The sequence below is a fragment of the Astatotilapia calliptera genome, chromosome 20 (assembly GCF_964374335.1).
Source record: "Astatotilapia calliptera chromosome 20, fAstCal68.1, whole genome shotgun sequence".
Classification (NCBI taxonomy): domain Eukaryota; kingdom Metazoa; phylum Chordata; class Actinopteri; order Cichliformes; family Cichlidae; genus Astatotilapia; species Astatotilapia calliptera.
Genome location: NC_137441.1, coordinates 8,932,429 through 8,952,876, shown reverse-complemented (window position 1 = coordinate 8,952,876; position 20,448 = coordinate 8,932,429). Strand labels below are relative to the sequence as shown.

At 40.6% G+C, this 20,448-nt stretch overlaps 1 protein-coding gene and 1 long non-coding RNA gene across 2 annotated transcripts; one reads left to right on the top strand and one right to left on the bottom strand.

Moving 5' to 3' along the window:
• Window positions 1-1,962: 1,962 nt before the first annotated feature.
• On the top strand, window positions 1,963-19,780 carry peds1b (plasmanylethanolamine desaturase 1b). The gene is made up of 8 exons (XM_080295004.1): window positions 1,963-2,183; window positions 4,888-5,007; window positions 5,101-5,192; window positions 5,271-5,415; window positions 5,555-5,767; window positions 16,546-16,694; window positions 17,642-17,767; window positions 19,181-19,780. The coding sequence occupies exons 1-8, from the start codon at window positions 2,048-2,050 to the stop codon at window positions 19,325-19,327; spliced, it is 1,128 nt and encodes a 375-aa protein (XP_080151130.1). The 5' UTR covers window positions 1,963-2,047; the 3' UTR covers window positions 19,328-19,780.
• Window positions 11,749-15,038, bottom strand: LOC145422975 (uncharacterized). The gene is made up of 2 exons (XR_013904120.1): window positions 14,922-15,038; window positions 11,749-12,148 (listed from the first exon to the last, which is right to left on the bottom strand). It is a non-coding gene; the product is annotated as an uncharacterized LOC145422975 (long non-coding RNA).
• Window positions 19,781-20,448: the final 668 nt, after the last annotated feature.

Below are 20,448 nucleotides of genomic sequence, written 5' to 3'. Positions count from 1 at the left end.
CTTGCTAAGCAAACGTGTTAACCACTACACCATTGGAGGCATAAATGTAACATGTGATATGGTTAAAAATTATAAAGATGTTGGGGCTAATGCCATTTTTTTTAAATAATACGAATAGTACTTCAAACTGAGATGGTTTAGAACCTTCATTCTGAACAGACACTACTTTTGAACGTTATTCCCAGTATGATTTTTGGAAAAGGGGCTCAAACAGACTTTGTTTGCAGTTCTTTATCAGTTAAACTCACAGATTTCTATCAGCAGGTCATTCTCTACTGGAAATGAATCTATAGCCATACCTTTTGTCCACACAACACACCTGTGTGGAACTCCAGATGCATTAGACTTGGTACGATATCTGTGTACGGATGTAGCTCATTTTATGGATTAGAACGGTAATCTATTACAGCCTGAGGTGTACTGAAAAAAATTCAAGTTAGTATGCACTGCTAAGAGTTATAAAACATTGACAAGAGCCATCTGGGTCCCTCTGAGATCAATGATTAAAGAAGACACTGTGTACTCTAGGACTTCTCCCAGACTGACAATAATTGACTTTTGTCATAGCAGGTGCACAAACAAAGTTATCAGAAATATTTTATTAGACAAAATGTATCATAACCCAGTAAAAAGGAATTATATCCTGAGGAAGCTCAGGTGTTGCAGAGAAATATGTTTCACTTCCTCTCCTAAATGAGATTTACCCAACTAATGAATACATAAAGCTGAAATTTTATTTGGATGTGAACTCTGGTTTACAAAAGATATTGAAAGTGTGGACCTCATGATTCTATTTTTATTCATTTAATTTCTAGAACAACGTGTGAAGCTGGCTGCAGTCCAGGCTGCTTCAATGCCCACATTTAACAATGACTTAAATTAAATTTGAAATTATTATCAATCAATCCTAAATTGGATTCAATTATCTGGATTGTGGTATCATTAGGGATGTCTTTTATTCACAAATACTTGCATTCAATTTCTAATTTAAACCATGCATAAACATGGCTGGTTATTTTAAGTTTAATGCACCGTTTGAGTGTCTAGTTTCTTTTTTTTTTGTACACTGGTTTTGTACATAAATATTCTTAGTGCCTTATTTCACTGTGTGGTTGTTCATAAAGAAAGTTGTCTAAAAACTCCGCTTCCCGTTAATTCCATTGCACAGATATTGACTGCAACTCACGTAGAACACCAGGAGAGGGCGCTCAAGATAGTGTTGAGGGTGACTGGAAGTAAAGGCATTTACAAATACTTCTAAGAGAGAAAATGCCACATATAATTTCAGTTTTCACTAAACGGTATCGATAGTGCGTTCGCATTGAAATAAAAGTTCATTTTTTTCTTACAGGAGAGTATAATTTGCAGATAAAATTCTAGCATTCTGTCAATGTTGCTGATTGGTTAGTTAAGGATTTACGACAAGATAGACTCCCTTGACGATACCCATTAATAAGCCTCTACTAGTAATGAATATTTGATTTAGAAGCGTATTTATATTAACACAGGAACTTAAGCGTGTGTAAAACAAAATAAAACAAATAAGTACTTTTTTCTTGTGGTCTCCGTGGCTGCAAGCTTCATGGCTGAAATGAAAATGTCATATACCGTACCGTAAAGTGGCACACAGTGCGGTGACCTACCGAAAGTAGAAAGAAATGTAAGATTTTTTTTTAAGGAATAGCTGTAAATTGTATCAGCGCCTTAAAACATTATTGTCCCTAGTGAAGGTTACTGTTTACTGCACTAAATTTGCGTTTCCTGCTCATTCTGGACTACCGCGGGCACGAGCAGAGCGGGTTCTAGACAGCACGGGTGGGGTCAGGAAATTCGATCGCGTCCCTCGCAGCCCCCTTCCCTATTGGTCACTTGGCTGCCTGTGAAGTAACCAAGCAGCCAACTGGCTGTTGATTGGTAGCTGCGTTCAACGGCTTGCACCTCATTGGCTGAAAACATTGCGCTGTCTGTGGGCTGAGAAGTTGGTGATTCTGTTGGTTCCTGGTGGTGAGTAGAGAGATTGAAGGGGCCGGGCCCATAGCGGAAAGAAATGGCGAGTATGGTTAACGAGAACGAGTGTGGAGGGGAAACACAGAGCCTTGAGCCACAGGGACCGGGCCGGGGAGCGGCCAGATGGGGTCCACAACACGCCGGTGCCCGAGAACTGGCTAATTTGTACTCGCCAGGTGAGTCGATCCTCTCCGCTGCAGCTCCGTCTAATGGGCATGTTCACCGAGTGGCGGTGTGACATAACGACGGTCTTTATTCAGTCACCAAGAAACAAACTGCTAAAACTACTAAACGAAAATAAGCAGATTGTATTTAACTGCTCCACTTAAATGACACCGAGCAGTCGTCGGCAGTATGGGTGTATTACAGCCACGGTGCTGTCGTGACACAAGAGGAAATTATGTCAGAGTGGCTGAATTTGTTTTCGAGTGGCTGTGCTTCTTTGACATTTCGAGCATCAGGGAGAGAGGTTATAGAAGAATACACTGCCTCTGCTTTAGGCTCAGAAACCTCGTCTGGTCACGGAGCTGCTGTGACCTTTCGTATCTGTGCTGTTGTTGGTTGCCAAGTCAGCACACACGGGCTGCAAACACAACCAAAAACTCATGCTCTGAATTGTTTGGAGAGCTCCATCGGTCACCCTGTCAAAACACTCAGTGGTGTTTCACGCCCATCATAAAAATGCATTTTCACAATGGCAACTGAAACTAGGTTTTGCATGTGACTGATTAGAAACTTATTTTAGTTCCTGGGCCACATGCAGCCCCCGTTTGATCTTAAGTGGGCCAAACTGGAAACACTGCATTAAAAACACCCAGGAAGTCCTGTGATAGTGGTCATCTGGGCCAGAGAGAAAAGACATCCTTTATCCCAGGCATTTGCCACTCAAGAGAAGATATTTGTAATGCCTTAAGAAAAATGTGCAACTTCAAAAATATTCTGCTTTTCCACATTTCTTTGAGTCTACTGTCATTACACGCGCATTACATTTCTACACAGTTAAGTCACAGCAGGTAGCATGGTTTCTCCTGCATATTAAAAACCTTGTTACTGTATGATTTAGTTTATCTAGAGCTTGATTTCATTTGACGTTTTCAAACATCAGGGATAGATGTTCACATGGACAAAAAAAAAAACCCTGTTTAAAGTCTTAAAAAATGCCCCAAAAGTAGAGGCTAATGCATGGTTATTGGGTGCTGTTGATTGCTCCTGTTTGTTTTAGGATACTTTTTCATGGCAGGTTTTGGACCTTCAGTGAGAGAATATGAGGAATAATAATCATAGTATCAGTATTCGGACTCACAAATGTCAGCAAATTCCTGGAAGGAGATTTGACGAAACTGACCAAAACAAAGGCTGATGTCCGCAGGAGGGAAGAACGTCTCATCATTTTATTTGTATCTGGCAACTGGCACTGGATACATTATTAACACATAATGCACCAACACAAATGCTGGCAAACACTTAACATAGGTAATGTCGGTTAGGCAAAAGTCTAAATCAGGCCTTAGAGAGAGGGTGAGGAGACATGTGAAGGGAGTTGGGAGCAGAGCAGCTGCTCCCCTGAAAGAGCCAGCTGAGGTGGGTCAGGCATCGTTTCCTAGGTGCCTTCCCTTGGAGGTTTTCTAGGTACGTTCCTCTGGGAAGAGATCCCGGGATAGAACCAGAATTCACTATGTCATCTGCATTGGGAACGCCTTGGGGACCTGGCAGGAATGAGATATGTTACTGGAAACATAATGATGTTCTGGAATACCCAGTGCACGTCTGGAGCCACAAAAATTTGACTTAAGCAGAACAAAACTGATGAATGTTTCTCAACGTTAGGGCTTTCTTAACAGCTCAGCAAAGAGCACCAATATCACTGACTAACATTTCTGACCAAAAGCAATGCAAATTCACGTTAGGCAAGGAAAGTGATAAAACCACAGACTATGATGGAGCGGGTAGATAAGCTGCCATGTTCAGCTGTGTGTCTGGTCAATAACACAGCTGGCTCATGTTTCCTGCTTCGGCTGTTGAGTGACTCTTTGGTGGCAGAGGGGGTGAGATAACCACCATCTTTAGTGTTGCTGAATTCGCCAGTGGATTTCTGTTCATTTGTTGTGTGCATTAAATCTCATGCTTATAGTGTCTCTGGGGTGTGCATCCGACTGGTGGATGATAGGGCCACGGCAGACAAGATCTGCTGAAAGCTGAATTAATCAAATGTTTTGTGGGCTAAATTATCATCAGATCATTCTAATTGTTTTTAATGTTTTGGTAAAATCGTTATGGTTTCACAAGTGGGGCATGACAGAAAAAAATAAGCACCACAGTTTAATGGAACATACATTTGTTCGGGACAGATTTATTGGAGCGTAAGCTGATGTAAATATAAAACAGCCAGTAACAATGAGGTCACACGTTAATGAGGGTTAATGCAACAAACTAGTGTTATATTTTTTAATGAATAAATCGAAATGCTTCAAAAATGTGAGTTGGTTCAAAATGAGTTAGCGCATGCTCAAAATTTCCCCTTTGACAAATATTAAAATCTGTGGGATAAGCACTAAACTACTGAGTTTTTTTTAAAAGGAATAAGTCCTATTCACCCACTCCTTTTACTAAGATCTAGTCTTGTGGTTTCACACTGTGTTTGCTGCTTTTTTGCTGTTTTGTTTCTAGGTCACTAAATTACAGTCTTTGTGCTGTAACATGTGGACAGGTATTTCAGGCCCTGCTGCTCATTATTGTCAAAGAACAGAGGAATGCTGCCACATCAGACAAACACGCAGAGTCGTTTCCTAACCTTTGAACATCACTGGAATATCTGCACTGAAAATGCTGCACAAGTGATTGAATTTGTCACTAAAAAGCTCCTGTTTCTTGTTCTTTAAGGCAAAAGATGTCAAGAATGGATCAGTGTCATCCTCTGCTTCTCTCTCATGGCCTTCAACCTCATTTACCTCCTTGCCAATTTCCATCAGGGACATATATGGTCCATCCTGCTGGGCATTGGTAAGTACTAAATTTTAAAAAACGATGTAGTCTTCTTATGTGTTATTATTTGCTGTCTCGTTTAACAAGCTTCTCTTTTTTTCTTCTTTTCAGTGGCGGGTATCCTCACTGCAGACTTTGCATCAGGATTTGTTCACTGGGGGGCTGATACGTGGGGATCGGTAGATCTACCCATCTTTGGAAAGGTATGATTTCCCATCATTTACCTCCAAATAGTCATTTTTCAAAGGGAGCATTTTCCTTAATTTGCCACATATATGCAGGCCTTTATACGTCCATTCAGAGAGCACCACATCGACCCCACAGCCATCACCCGTCACGACTTCATTGAGACCAACGGTGACAACTGCATGCTGACCATAGTCCCTCTAGCAAACATGGCCTATAACTTTCTCACCTTCTCACCTGGTGAGTTTCGTATCAAAAAAGCATTATCTCCACCGTGACAATGCTCTAATCTGATAAAAAAAATAAAACTGTTTCTCTAAGAAAAGGGCAGGAAGGCAACAGCAAACAAACTACCATGTTTGTCTTCTTTTACCTGCAGCGGAGATTTACCATATCTACCCCCTGTACTGCTACCTGTATGCACTGGCCATCTTTGTGACTCTTACCAACCAGATTCACAAGTGGTCTCACACATACTTCGGGCTGCCTCGTTGGGTTGTGTTCCTGCAGGACTGCCACATCATCCTTCCCCGCAAGCACCACCGCATCCATCATGTCTCTCCTCACGAGACCTACTTCTGCATCACTACGGGTTTGTAGTATTATTTCGTCAGGATTACCCAGACCTTTTCTCACACTACCCAACCAAACTCTGTCTACCCACTTCTACTATGTTTGCATGTTCACATGGAAGATTTGCTACATTAGGGCTTAGTCATACAGGCCCAGAGACTGGTTGTTGACCCTTTGGCAACTGCTGTGCGCTAAGGAAACGTGTATTCCCTGACCAGCTGGTAAAGGTTGCTGGCTGTTGCAGGGCGAAAACGGTTGCAAAGAGGGTGCTTCATGTCCAGGCTTGCATGACTGACTTTGGGTTGTAGTGCTTTACAAAACCTCCCAACAATGAAGCTGCACCTGTGCTGACTTACTGACAATGTGTTTGTCATGAAAACTGCTCCTTGCGCAGTTAGATTGTGTGTAAATCCATGTACATTTATCTGCCAACTGCTCAAAATAAGATCAGTACTCTGTATTTAAGCCCATACTAAGTGTGTAATTAAAAATTGTCCTAAAGTTCTGTATTTAAACAGGCTGGGTTAATAATTAAGTTAATAATCTTTTTTTGTTCCACACTTGGGTCTTAAAAGTGAGTGATTATTTCACCTTGCTGTAATGCCTGCTTTAAGGTATCTTCGGAACCTGTGGGCAAAAGAGAGGCTTTTTTTGATTGCAGCCCGCCTGTAGTCTGAGCAAGCTTTAGTAACATGTTTATAAACTGTCTGAGTGGAGAACAAAAAAGGAACTTATTGACCTAAATTCAATTTAGAAACCACTGGTTACCCAGAGCCCGGTCATTAACAGGAAGTTTTGATGCAGGTATAGGATATCCGGCTGCACGTGCAGCCTGGAGACATTGGCGGTTGATCGCAAAAGCAAAGTCACAGAGTAGCTGAGGGATTCTCAGTAGTAGAAATATCGGATATGGTTAGTTAGTGGAAAGGGTTATATTATTACAGATTTCCAGAGCTTATCAGAGTTAAAAAAAATAAGAATATGTTTCAAAGAAAGAAGGTTAGGGCAGGTTTTATAGTTTTCCATTGTGTGTTTATTTCTGTTGAAAGATGGGTTTTGACCCTACATCTTCATTAAGAGTGCTTCGCTCAGTGTTATGCACTGAGTGAGTGGGTCTGACTTAAGAAAGACAGACAGAATAAGGGATGTAATTAAAGATGATTTGAGAGTTAATGTTTGTTTTTTAATTCTCCAGGTTGGCTGAACTACCCTTTGGAGAAGCTGGGTTTCTGGAGATACTTGGAGGATCTCATCCAGGGTGTGACAGGAGAGAAGCCAAGGTCGGACGATCTGAAATGGGCTCAGAAAGTCAAGTAACACAGCGGGCTAACTGCACCCTACCTCAGACAACACTGGGTCCGTCCAGGCTTCTCATCCCTTTTTTTCCCCCACACTTAGTTTTTCTTCCTATGGACTTACAATCTAACACTTTCTGATGCCATAGCTTTAACTATTGCACATTGTTTTTCTTTTTTTCAAAAGGAGGGCTTTGTTGGTGGAATTTTTCATCACTCTCACACAGATAATATTTAAAAATAAATGCAATATATCCTTGAAACTTTATATATTTAACACAGCCCATCACTTTTTAGGGGTTTTGCTAAGGAAGAGCGATCATATACATTTGAAATCACTTTCTAAGGAAATCAAATATTTTCTCCACATAAAAAAAAAAATCAAACTCAACAAAAAAAATACTTGAAAGGTTAAACTCTTTGCTTCTCCAGAGCCACAGCTGTTAATTTGAAGTGATGATGAATCACATTATATTTAGCTCAGCTTTATTTTCTGTGGATCTGTTTCTGCATCTCCACTTTATCAAGGATCTACTTGATGTGCAAGTGATTTTAGGCTTGAATTTTATTTAGGTCACGGTGCGTAGTCAGGCTGCAGTGATGTAGGACTTTTTGGAAGCTTTACCAATTTTGATATCTAAAGATCAAATTGATAAATATTACTGTTACATTTATTGTATACTTGCACATTTGGGTTCAGCTCAGCCCACTTTTGACACTCTTTAAAAGCGAGGTAAAGATGCGTTCAAGGATGATTAATATAAACAGTTTCTAAAACACAGCCATATTTAATTGTTTAATCTGGGGCGTGTCAACCCCCCCAAAAATGACTCCAAAAATACTGAGAAACATAGACGGTGTAAAAGATGGACGTAGCCACAGTGAGGTCACCCAGAAGTCAGTGAACTGCAGACTTGTTGGTTGACGACTTGTCAATCACAAATGGTCAGCTAATGGATTATTATCCTTTCTGAAACTTAGAATGAGCAAAATGTATTTAATATTTTATCTAATATGATCAGATCCATAAAAGCATTTCTTGGAGGCCATTAAAAAGAACGTATATTTAAAGCACTTCCATGTTGGCTTCATGTCCTAGGAGCTGCGTCCATCTTTTATACTTTCCTAACAAAGAGGAGATGTTACCACGAGATGCTAAAGGAAAAGAAACCCTCCCCTAAAAAAAATCAAAAGAAAAGCTAACTGCTCCTGTCGGATCATAGTGGTATTTTCAATTTCATTTGTGGATCTTTGCATGTGATCCAACCATTGAAAAAGTCATTTTCAAGCAAAACCATTTGATTTGAAAGGCTTGTAAAAATTTACAAAACTGCAGTCATCACTGATGTTAGGTCATTATAAATTTGGGGCAAATAGAAATAAATTCGGTTGTTGTATCTGCTGGGTTAGTCTGGCCCTAAAATCAGACGATCATGTGCCCTCCATGCAAACAAACCAGTTTTCAGGAAAGAGGCACATGCAGTTTTTTGTCAAGCTGCCTTACACGCCGCATATGCAGTACTTCTGTTTGTTTTTGGTTCAGCTGCAGCTCTTTTTGTTGTGATGTTGCATTGTTCTGTCATTCTGGGGTTTGTATCTCGCATGGTGAGACGCAGACACTCCAATGTTACGTGTCAGCTTTATGTGATACCGTTTTCACTCCGTGCTTCTCGCTATTGCTTGTATCGTGGAAGGAGACTGTCAGGTTCAGAGCATAACATTCCCGCTGACCAACGTTGCCACCGTGTACCTTCTCGGTAACTGACGAGCAGGCTCGGTGATTGTTTCAAGGGCTTCACTGAAGGGTGACGATCTTGGAGTTTCCTTTAAAACGTCTAGATGAGATTAATTGGTTGAAAGTTTTAATGTTTCAGTCATTGATTTGTAAATGTATTGTACAGCAATTAACTATGCATTGTAATAAGAGGCCCTTAATTATATGTCTTAACTCATCTGATTAGGTTCAAATGCCTTTCTTTTTCTATAGTTTACACATATTTGCTAAATCAGAAGAACAGGAGTTTAAAAATTTAGCTACTTAAGAAATTGCATGACAATTTTTCTTTTTTCTAATTAAGATGTCACACAGACGAAAGAATGCATGCATGCATATAGCATGTCGGCTTGTGCAAGCAATGCACTGGGTCACCAGCTTTCCTTTGAGTTTGTGCAAAAGCAGTCATGAATGGGGAGGATTGCGCTCGCTCCAGAGGAAACTAATCGTACTGCTTTTAAGAAATGACCCCAAACTTTGACCAAATGGTCCCATGTCTGAACCACCAAAGTGTTATCTTCATTCCAAGGAAATCCTGGCAAAGTTTTTCAGGCGGAAATGGGAGAAGGTAACCTTCTTAGGTTGACTGGGTTAAAGGCTTACTTGTTAAGCTTAAAGTAGACAGATTAATGATCATTACAGTTACGTTTGCAGCCAAAGTTCTGCTTTATGTTACGTGATATTCCACTTTTAGAATCCTTCATACTTGATTATATAGGATTATTTACCATAGGTCAGCAGCAGGAGTACACTGCAGACTGCATCGTGCTTGTAGAGTATTGTGAGAAGCAGTTCTGTGTGCGCTTGGTAGTGTCATTTTGCTGGTAGATGGATGGTGTGACTGCATTAAAGTTTAAGGCCCGCTTGAGTTCTACTCCTGTAGTTCTTCTTGGTCAGTATTAGGCAAAATGTTTGTGCACTGTTACACTGCGGTGAGTGAACGCGTTAGAGCCTTTGCAGACAACTTTCCAAGTGGGAATCTTGGCGTTGGCTTTGCTGGATGTTTCAGTGCTTCAGCAAGTTGCTTTTTGTGATCTTATAAAGGTAATGGCAGTTTAAAGGATGCTTTGTGCTTTTATAAATCAGCAGAATAGAAAAAAATAAGGATAGAGGGTGGAAATGATAGATATGACATGCTGTCATTCATTTGGAAACTGACAACTTTATTTTAAATATGTATGATGAGCTCAGAAGGAACCCAAACCATAATAATCTTTTCTTGGAGAAAGACTGGACATCTGTTGGTGTGTACGGCTTTCATGGTGAATAACATGGTTGTGAGTGTGGCTCTAACATGCATAAGCTTTCTTCTTACTCTCCAGATGATCTCAGGATTGTGGTTAGATGAATTAAAGTAATTGTGAAAAACAAATTCCTTTTTTTGTGAAGTTAAGGCCATTATTTCAGAAGTAAAAGTCATATACATCAGATTTTTTTTAAAATCCAGAGTAGTCACATTATCGTAGATGCTTTCTGGGATCTATTGTTACCATAAATCAGTACAGTTAACTTGGCCACTTGTTATTGAGGTAGAATTTGTGATCGAGCTGTATTTGGATTTTCCGCTTAGAGACAGTGAACTTTCAGCAGTGGATTTGAACGGTGTTTTGCGACAGTATGTGGTCAATTAAGTATTTTTTTTTTCGCACCTGAAAAATTTAGTGAGAGCAAATGAAGATGTTAGTAAGTGAGATGGGCAGTCGGAATCTCTCCTGTAATGGTCCTCGGACTTTATTGAATCGCCTTATCCTCTTGCCAACAATGTGGGAAAAGAGTTCATTGACTGACTTTAAATTGCTCATGATTTGACTCTTGCTTCTTCTGAGGTAAGGTCCATGTGGATGTTGTTGTTGTTGGTTATGTACACCGGTGGTGGGGATGGAGTTTTAGATATCAGATTAATGCCTTGATGCCTTTTTGTTGTCTTCCAGTTGGAGGACTTACAGTGTAAATAATATACTGTATTTATAAATAAACTAATAAACATATTTCTGTGTTTTTCTTTCTGTTATCATTATTATTTTTATTTAGTTTAAGGCTGGGAAAAAAGTGTATTATTTAATCTGTTTTAGGAACTTGTGACGATTTCACAGGGTAAATGGTAAATGGCCTGTATTTGTATAGCGCTTTACTAGTCCCTAAGGACCCCAAAGCGCTTTACACATTCAGTCATCCACCCATTCACACACACATTCACACACTGGTGATGGCAAGCTACATTGTAGCCACAGCCACCCTGGGGCGCACTGACAGAGGCGAGGCTGCCGGACACTGGCGCCACCGGGCCCTCTGACCACCACCATTAGGCAACAGGTGAAGTGTCTTGCCCAAGGACACAACGACCGAGACTGTCGGAGCCGGGGCTCGAACCAGCAACCTTCCGATTACAAGACAAACTGCCAACTCTTGAGCCACGATCGCCCACGTGCACAAGTACACAGAACACCACCTTCTCATACATAATAATTCTATTTTTTAACCTTGTGATGAAATTTTAAAAAGCTAATTTGTATATACAGTTTTAATTTGAGTTATATTAGCAAATCTTTTTGCAATGCATTCTTTCAAAATGTATAGTGCAATTTATTTATTTTTTACATGGGGAAAAAATCACACCAATAAAGTCTCTAAAACTTGCAAAAACTCACATATCAAACATGATACACTTAGCATTAAAGGGTTAAATCAACTGCTTGATTGTGTTTATATTTGCCTAAGTAAAGACTTTCTCACCATAACTTTTTGCAAAAAAGGTACAATAATCTGCAGCATCTGATGGTCTTCTGCCGCTGCTACAGGTACTTGCGTCAGTGGTTAAAACATCCACAATGAAAAGCGTATTAATAATTAATGACCCTGTCTGTACCTGGAGCCTGGCCCTCGACACATTTACTGCTAATCGATGCACTTCTCACAGACGCAGCTGTCATGTTACATTCCAGGCTTCTGTTTATTCCAAGCAAAACAAACACTTTAAATTCACTTATTCAATTAATCCTGTTCAAGCAGAACAGACAAATTATTCTGCACTCAGTTCGACTACACCATATTGAGGAGATTCTACAATAACAAAAGCATTCAGCAGTCATTTCATTAGGCACACCTGTTCTGCTGCTTGTTAATGCAAATGTTAACCAATCACATGGTACAAAGACAAATCTATTTAAGTGTGTAGACATGGTCAAAACGGCCTGCTGAAGTTCAAACCAAGCACCAGAATGGAAAAGAAAGGTGATTTAAATGTTGATGCCTGACGGGCTGAGTATTTCAGAAACTGCTGATCTGCTGGGGTTTTCCTGCACAACCATCTCAAGAGGTCACGGAGAACGATCTGAAAAAGAGAGAATATCTTTGCAGAGCTGCAATTTTCTGTGTGAAAATGCCCTGTTATCTCAGAGGTTAGAGGAGAGTGGCCAGACTGGTTTGAGCTGGTAGGAAACTAAGTCAAACAATCCTTTTATACAACCAACGCACAACAGAAAATAACCCAGGTGCCACTACTGTCAGTTAAGATCAGGAAACTGTGACTACAATTCACACGGGCTCACCAAAATTGGAAAACAGAAGAATGGAAAAAGAATTTGCCTGATCTAGTGTCTTGATTTTCTGCTGTCACGTGTCAGAATTTGGTAGAAACAGCTTTCAAGCATGAAAGCATGGATCCATTCTGCCTTGTCTCAACACTTCAGGCTTGTGATGTTTATCTAATGGTGTGACGAATATTTTCTTGGTACCCTTTGGACCCTTTAGAGCCAAATGAGCATCTTTAAAATGCCACAGTCTGCCTCATTATCGTTGCTGACCATGTCCTTCCCTTCATGACCACATTGTATCCATCATCTGATGTCGGTTTTCCAGCAAGATAAAGCACAAAGCTCACAATATTTGAAACTGGTTTCTTGAACATGACAGTGAGCTCACTGTTCTCAAATGGCTTCCACAGACACCAGATCTCACAGAGAGAACCTTTGGGTTGTGGTGGGATATCATGGATATCATTGGATATCCCAGTTCTTTGATCTTTGGGCTGAAGGAAGAACAACACAATCTCAACAATCTCATCAAAACAATTCTCTTTATTCCATACACACTTTGAGCATTACAAACATCCGGACAGGAGGGTGTCCGCCAGAAGTGTCTGACCATTTCTCACATTCTTATAGCTCCGGCCCCCCTCCGCACTAAGCATTCACATTCACGCCTCTGTTAGTGCGACCCAAGGCAGCTGTGGCTACAATGTGGCTTGCCATCACCAGTGTGTGTGAATGACTGAATGTTCTGTAAAGCGCTTTGGGGTCCTTAGGGACTAAGTAAAGCGCTATACAAATACAGGCCATTTACCATTTACCATCTTTCTCTCTTACAGCACCTAAGTGACGGCCTTGGCTTCCTGTTTTATCTCCTCCTGATGAGATGGGGCAGAAAACCTCTACAATATATTCTGTTCTCTTTGTAATCAGAAAAGGAAGGCCATGATTCGACACAAACAGCATTTCTTATAACTCAGCAGTATAATGCATCATAAAACGGTGTAATGATTTCACAATCTTTAATCCAAGGAATAATGTGGCCTATAGCCGTATAATGATTCAACAATTCTTTGATTAGAAGTAAAAGGTGGCATAAGGTAGTATAGTAATCTCACAATGTGCACCCAACAAACCTACAGCAACTGTGTGATGCTGTCATGTCAGTTAGTAGGGCTGGGTTAATTGATGACAGGGTACACCCTGGACAGGTCGCCAGTGTATCGCAGAGCTAACACAGAGAGACAGACACCATTCACACTCACACCTATGGACAATTTAGAATCATCAGTTAACCCAACTGCATTCAAACTCCACACAGACAGGCTCCTGTGGAGTCAAACTCAGGACCTTCTTGCTGTGAGGCAACAGTGCTAACCACCGTGCTGCCCTGTGAATCAATAAATGATCAAAAGGGGGGAATGTGATGGCACTGGAGAGCTGCTGTACTCTGTACTGTTTTCTGAGACCTTTGCCAAGGCAAATTAAAATCTCACAGAGACAACTTGTTTTGTTTCAGATTTCCGTAACAGCTGATACTGACATAACAGTGTCACACAGTTGCTGTTGGTTTGTTGGCCACATATCCATGATGTTCCACCACATCCCAAAGGTACTCTCTGTGAGATCTGGTGTCTGTGGAAGCCATTTGAGAACAGTGAGCTCACTGTCATGTTCAAGAAACCAGTTTCAGATATTGTGAGCTTTGTGCTTTATCTTGCTGGAAAACCGACATCAGATAATGGATACAATGTGGTCATGAAGGGAAGGACATGGTCAGCAACAATAATGAGGCAGACTGTGGTATTTTAAAGATGCTCATTTGGCTCTAAAGGGTCCAAAGGGTACCAAGAAAATATTCGTCACACCATTACATCACCGTCACAAGCCTGAAGTGTTGAGACAAGGCAGAATGGATCCATGCTTTCATGCTTGAAAGCTGTTTCTACCAAATTCTGACCCGGCCGTTTGAATGTGACAGGAGAAATTCAAGACACTAGATCAGGCAAATTCTTTTTCCATTCTTCTGTTTTCCAGTTTTGGCGAGCCCGTGTGAATTGTAGCCACAGTTTCCTGTTCTTAGCTGACAGGAGTGGCACCTGTTGACGTGTTGTGCGTTGGTTGTATAAAGCGGTTGTTTGACTTAGTTTCCTATCAGCTCAAAGCAAACTGGCCACTCTGCTCTAACCTCTTGAGATCACAAGGCGTTTTCACACAGAGAAATATTGTTTCTGAGTCAAGAACACCTCTTCCTTTTAATTTGCAAGCTTAGGTCAACCTTTTGACACCAGACTCCACAGCTTACTTGCTATGTAATAAGCCTGCAGTCAGTCAGTGAATGACCTAATCAAACTTGGCATGCTTTAATCTATCCTTGCTAATTAAGGGTTTCATGTTTTAATCTCTCACAGCGATCTTTTTCTTCTAATATATTGACACTCCCCCATCTTTTTTATTTTAATTGTGGCCTTTGCCTTCAGAAATACCTTCATTTTTCATTCCCCATGACGCTGAGGGTGCTGTAAAATGGTTTCAAATCAGTAGATGTAGATGCACATGCACAATACCTATACATACCTGCCTAAAAGTAGATGCACATGCTGATGAATGACCTCTTATAGGCCCATCCTCCTCCTCAGTCATGCTGGATTTCCACAATTTCTGCAGAAGCACAAAACTCTGACCTAAATTACATGTATACTGATTTATCATGCAATGTGAATAGAACTAGTAGAGAATTACATGCTACATTTGAAGAAAGATGATTGAAAGATATACCATAAAGGCAGAATTCTGGACAAACACTCTTGCCTTTGGAACTGGTGGATTTAAAAACCCCTGGAGCAAAAGGGCAGTTAATAATATCTCTATTTAATGAAATGACTATTAAAATAAGCACAGTTTTTTTTGATGCTCTGACAGAATTAAATCGTTTAATATAGTGACCTGCCTTGGAAAGTATGCCAGGTTAGATTATCTCTAAGTTAATGTGCTACTCTGACGACAACAACAACAACAACAATAGTAATAATGATTATTATTATTATAACAGTTCCGTTTTATGCAGCCACATAGCTAATCAGTTTGCTTAGAGCAACAAAGGAAGCGCCGCTGCTGTCTTCTTGCTCGCGCACGCACCGCTGGCTACAATGGTAAAAGTGCGTGCTCGCTCCCGCTGTGTAGCGACAAGATGGCGGTCGCCGCCGGATCAGGTAAAACGGTTGAGACGTATTTAATCACTGCGAAAAGCTATTTTTGAACAGTGTTGTCAGTGAATTTTTACCGCGTACCTGTTAGGTTTTATGATTAGATGGATTCCGCATTGAGGCGCTGTGCTATGTTGTGTTATTACATAGAAGCTAAAACAAAGCTGAGGAGAATGAATAGGAAGCGATGCTAGCAGCTAAGCTATCTTAAGTTAGATAAAAGGACAGCAGGTCTCACTTCAGTGCTGTTTTATGGGCGTGGAGCCGTTACTCGCCAGCCATCAGCAAATATGAGGCATTGCAACTTGCTTATGCATTTGTGTATTCATTTATACATTTTAATTTAATAGTTTGATTTAGGATGCTGCTTAAATTACAGCATCCTGTTGTCAAACCACAGCACCGCCACCCCACCGGAAAATGACAGCCTGTTTGCGACGTCAGATTATTTACAGGCGCGATGTGTTGCAAACCGGGTGTGTAGCGTTACTTAAATGTCATCAAGAAATGCGGGTGAATCCCGCAGTAAGACGGTCTTCCTGCCCGGCTGTTAAACGTAAACAGTGACTGTACGTTTTCCGAGAGCTCATGAGGGAAACATGACCTGCGCTGAGCTTCACTGAGCTTCTCTGGAGACGCCGGTGAGCTGAGCTGAAATGCTGCAGCAGCTGGCAGTGTGACTGGGTTTGTTTGGATGGCTCTGTTAAGGGTGCAGCCTCGTCGTATCTCACTGCGGAGGCCAAGTGATGCGGCACCGCCGGAGCCAGATGCTCAAGTCTCACAGGACGTGAAAATAACACCTGCTCTTATCAAAAGGCTCACGTAGGCTGCGCAGCTGAGGCGTCCCTTATTTTTTCTGTCTTATTGAGTCATAACTTCATAACTGCAAGTCATTTTGTCTGGCACACTGCTGGCAGTTTTATTTAGCTTCGTAAATCTACCTGTGGCTCTGGAAGTTTGCATGACTGAATGGCTGTGTGTTTGCCCACAAACAGGCGTTAAAGTTCCTCGCAATTTCCGGCTCCTGGAAGAGCTGGAGGAAGGTCAGAAAGGTGTGGGAGATGGAACGGTGAGCTGGGGCTTGGAGGATGATGAGGACATGACCTTAACACGATGGAGAGGGGTGATCCTTGGCCCCCCAAGGGTTAGTGGTGCCATTTTTAACACCTGGATGAGGACTTTGCAGGAGCAGGGGAGTGTTGACCAAGCCAAAAGATTAAGTTACTTAAACCAAAGGTGTCAGGTTTGATTTGTGCATGGCATGATGTTGGGGAGCAAATCAGGTCGTCCATGTGAAGAAGAGGAAAACATCGAGGCACTAACACTACTTTGCAGTGCTTCGAATGAATGTTTTTGAATTAAAACAGAATAAATGTGAAGCAGAAGCACAATTAAACTCCTGACTAAAGACCAAATATCGCATAAGTTTGCAGCATAATGTTGTTTTTGACTGCTGACATGTCCCAGTATCTTTTTAGTTAATTTTTATTTATAGGTATTTATAAATACTTAGCACTGCTCAGTGCTAAGCTGTAAAGTTGAAATGACCTATATGAGACTGTTATTGAAAATGCTGTTTTTAAATTATTGACTACAGTCCTTTGAGGACCTCTTTCACAGGACCATGGACATTACCGTATGTTAGATTGCAGCTGGGTCAGCCAGTTTGTCTTCATCTACAGTGTATTCATTTACTGTGTGACTGGGTAAAACTGCAGCAGTGCTGTCACAGTTACAGCCTGTATGCAGGGAGCATAAAAAAATTCTGGCATGCCACCAAATGTTTTGGCCAGAGCCAAAAATTGTAATAAAATTAGCAGTTATGTTAATTATAGCAGACATTTTTGTTGATTAGATTAAAGCAAAAGGCACAGATTTGTGTAAAAACAAGGTACCACAGACTCTTTAAACTCTCCCCAGGGCCTTTGTGAGTCAGGAGAAAAAAAACCCTACAAGGGTATTTCCTGCCTTAGTTTTCACATGATGTTGTTGCACACAGTGAACATTGTGTACTTTTTTTTTTTTTTTTTTTTTCCTTCAAAGTTCGGTGTGCTGTCTTCTCACCTCTCCCTAACTTCCTTTGATCAACAGACAAGCTATGAAAACAGGATGTACAATCTGAAGGTTGAATGCGGGCCAGGATACCCAGAATCACCACCTTTTGTCAGATTTGTGACAAAGATAAACTTGAATGGCGTGCACACCTCCAACGGTGTGGTATGTGAATTATTTATCATTATTCTTAAGCTTGATTGGCTCATTTTGGATGCACTCTGTGGAAGGAGCATCATATCTGCTCTGTGGAGTCAGATAAACAACTGATCAACTAGCTTAAACTGGCCTATCACTGATATGTCAGGATATATGTTTCTTATCATCTTATTGTTTAATACTCTCACTTACTGGTTGAATATTGGCTGAAATATCAATATAAGATTTTATTTACTCCTTAAAAGTCCCAAAAGGTCCAGCTCTGCAGTTGTCTGGTTATGAGTTCATATCATCTTGTTTAGAAGACGGCCATTGGTTCCATGGAAAAAGACGATAATAGATGATTTACATAATGTACATCTCGATCTTTATTCAGATGTTTTAGGATTTTCCAAGAGTTTTTTTATTTTTTTTATTTTTTTTTAAAGATCTCAAAAAATTGGTAATATGTGGGATCTTTTTTCCTAACTTACATGAGCACCATGCAAGTTAGGAAGAAAGACGAGGGCCAGTTCAGCCTTCATTCTTATTTAAAAACCCACTTAGGGGCAGTAGGTAGAGTGGTGACCCCATGATCAGAAGGTCGGGGGTTCAACTCCACTGAACGGCTACCCTGAGGTACCCCTGAGCAAGGTACCGTCCCTACACACTGCTCCCCGGGCGCTGCATTGGTGGCTGCCCACTGCTTCACTGGGTGAATGGGTTAAATGTAGAGGAACTATTTCCCTATGGGGACTAACACATACACACACATTATACACACATTATACTTTCAGACTTTTTTATTTTTATTTTATTTTTTTACTTTTAATGCAATATAATATTATAAGAGATTAATTGTCTAATATGGTCATCTCAGGCACACTGCTCTACCTTTAAACACCCACCTGCTACTCAAACCTTTTATTTTACGTGGCAAAACGCTGGGGGCAAAGGATAAAATTGCTTGTTTCAGTCTGTGGATAAACTGAGATGCTGTACCAAGGTAATTCATTAAGGATCGCTGTGAGCTATGGATCATGCGAAGCGACACTAGTCTATTTGGAAATGGAATAGATACAAAGGTCCCCCTTTTTTGCACGTAAATAACATGACTTCCTCGCTTCTTTGTGGGTGGTTGCACTCATTTCACTTGGTCAAGCGTGTCAGTGCTCATTCATCTGTTGCTCTGCTTTTTTTTTTCTCTAATTGTATGCCCAAGGTTAATGTGTGAAGCTTGACTTAAACACATTGCAGGTTAAAGCAGCAGTAAATCAGTTTCTATTAAAATAAATATGAATAAGGGTATAATGGATCTGAACAATGAAATACAGTTATTAAAAAATAAATAATTTTTAAAAACATTTTGGTGCTTTAAAAAGGTAAATCCAAGATGGGGGATAATTACAATGTCTAACTGCATCCATCTCCACCCTGCAGGTTGACATGCATGCAGTGTCTGCGCTGGCCAAGTGGCAGAACTCCTACAGTATCCGGATGGTGCTGCTGGAGCTTCGACGGCTCATGACCTGCAAGGAAAACATGAAGCTTCCTCAGCCACCTGAAGGGCAGATCTACACCAACTGAGCCCCTGCTACTTTTGACTCCATGTTTTCTTTTTGTTTCCCACTTGTTCCTCTCTCTGTTTTGCTTTCATCCCTTTATCCCATCCCCCGCCATGTGACATTCCACCTCCTATCAACACCTTGGCTGAATGCACACACAACAGAAAACTTATGAATACAAGCAGATACATGCAGACGTACACACAGACACTGCTGTACACACACACACACACACACACACACACACACACACACACACACACACACACACACACACACCCCACTTATTAAGCCGTCATAAGTCATTCCAGCCCTCTGTCCTCTCCTATCACTGGAGCTCTGGGTGGACTCGAGTCTTCAGTCCACACCAGATACGATCATTCGAATACTGTACATCTTACTAATCTTTTTTTTTTATTATTATTATTTGTTTAAAAATGCAGATTGTACAATAACATAAATAATATTGAGTGTATCTCGTTGTGTGTTGACTTTTTTTGTATACATATCTTCACATCGATGCATGGGTTCTTCGAGGATAGTTCTCCATCAGGGTGTACGTCTGAAACCTCTTATCCAAAACACATTAAATTTTTATTTTTATTTATTTATTTTTTCATGATGAGATATTTTATTAAGCCCGTGTTCACACGAGCTTATAAAGAATTGACTGGATCTCAATAAGTGGGTGCACATGACTGTTAAAAGAAATTCTGTCTAAGAAAGGTCCAAAGTGAGCAATGCATATTCATGCTACTATACCTGATCTTAAGCATATGTACTGTAGGTCTGCAGTTAAACCATGCTCTAAAAATATAAAGGAAACAAGCTACCTCTTTTGAGCCTGTATAAAAAAGAGCAACTATCTAATGTGAATGTGTCTTGCTCTTTCTCTTTCATAAATCCAAATTCATGCTTGTCACATGGTTGTGATGCTCGATCTAACTATACAGGGCGGGGCATGTGAGTATGAAGTCATGCAAGTTTACAGGAAGAGTGACAATGCTGTTTAAATGTTCTTTAATCACCTTAGCAGTTGTGGTAGAAGATATGTAGACATGTAATTCATTTAACAGGAAATTTCCCCCCTCAGGCCATATTTACACAGATACACAAGTCTTGCATTGCAATTATATTTAATAT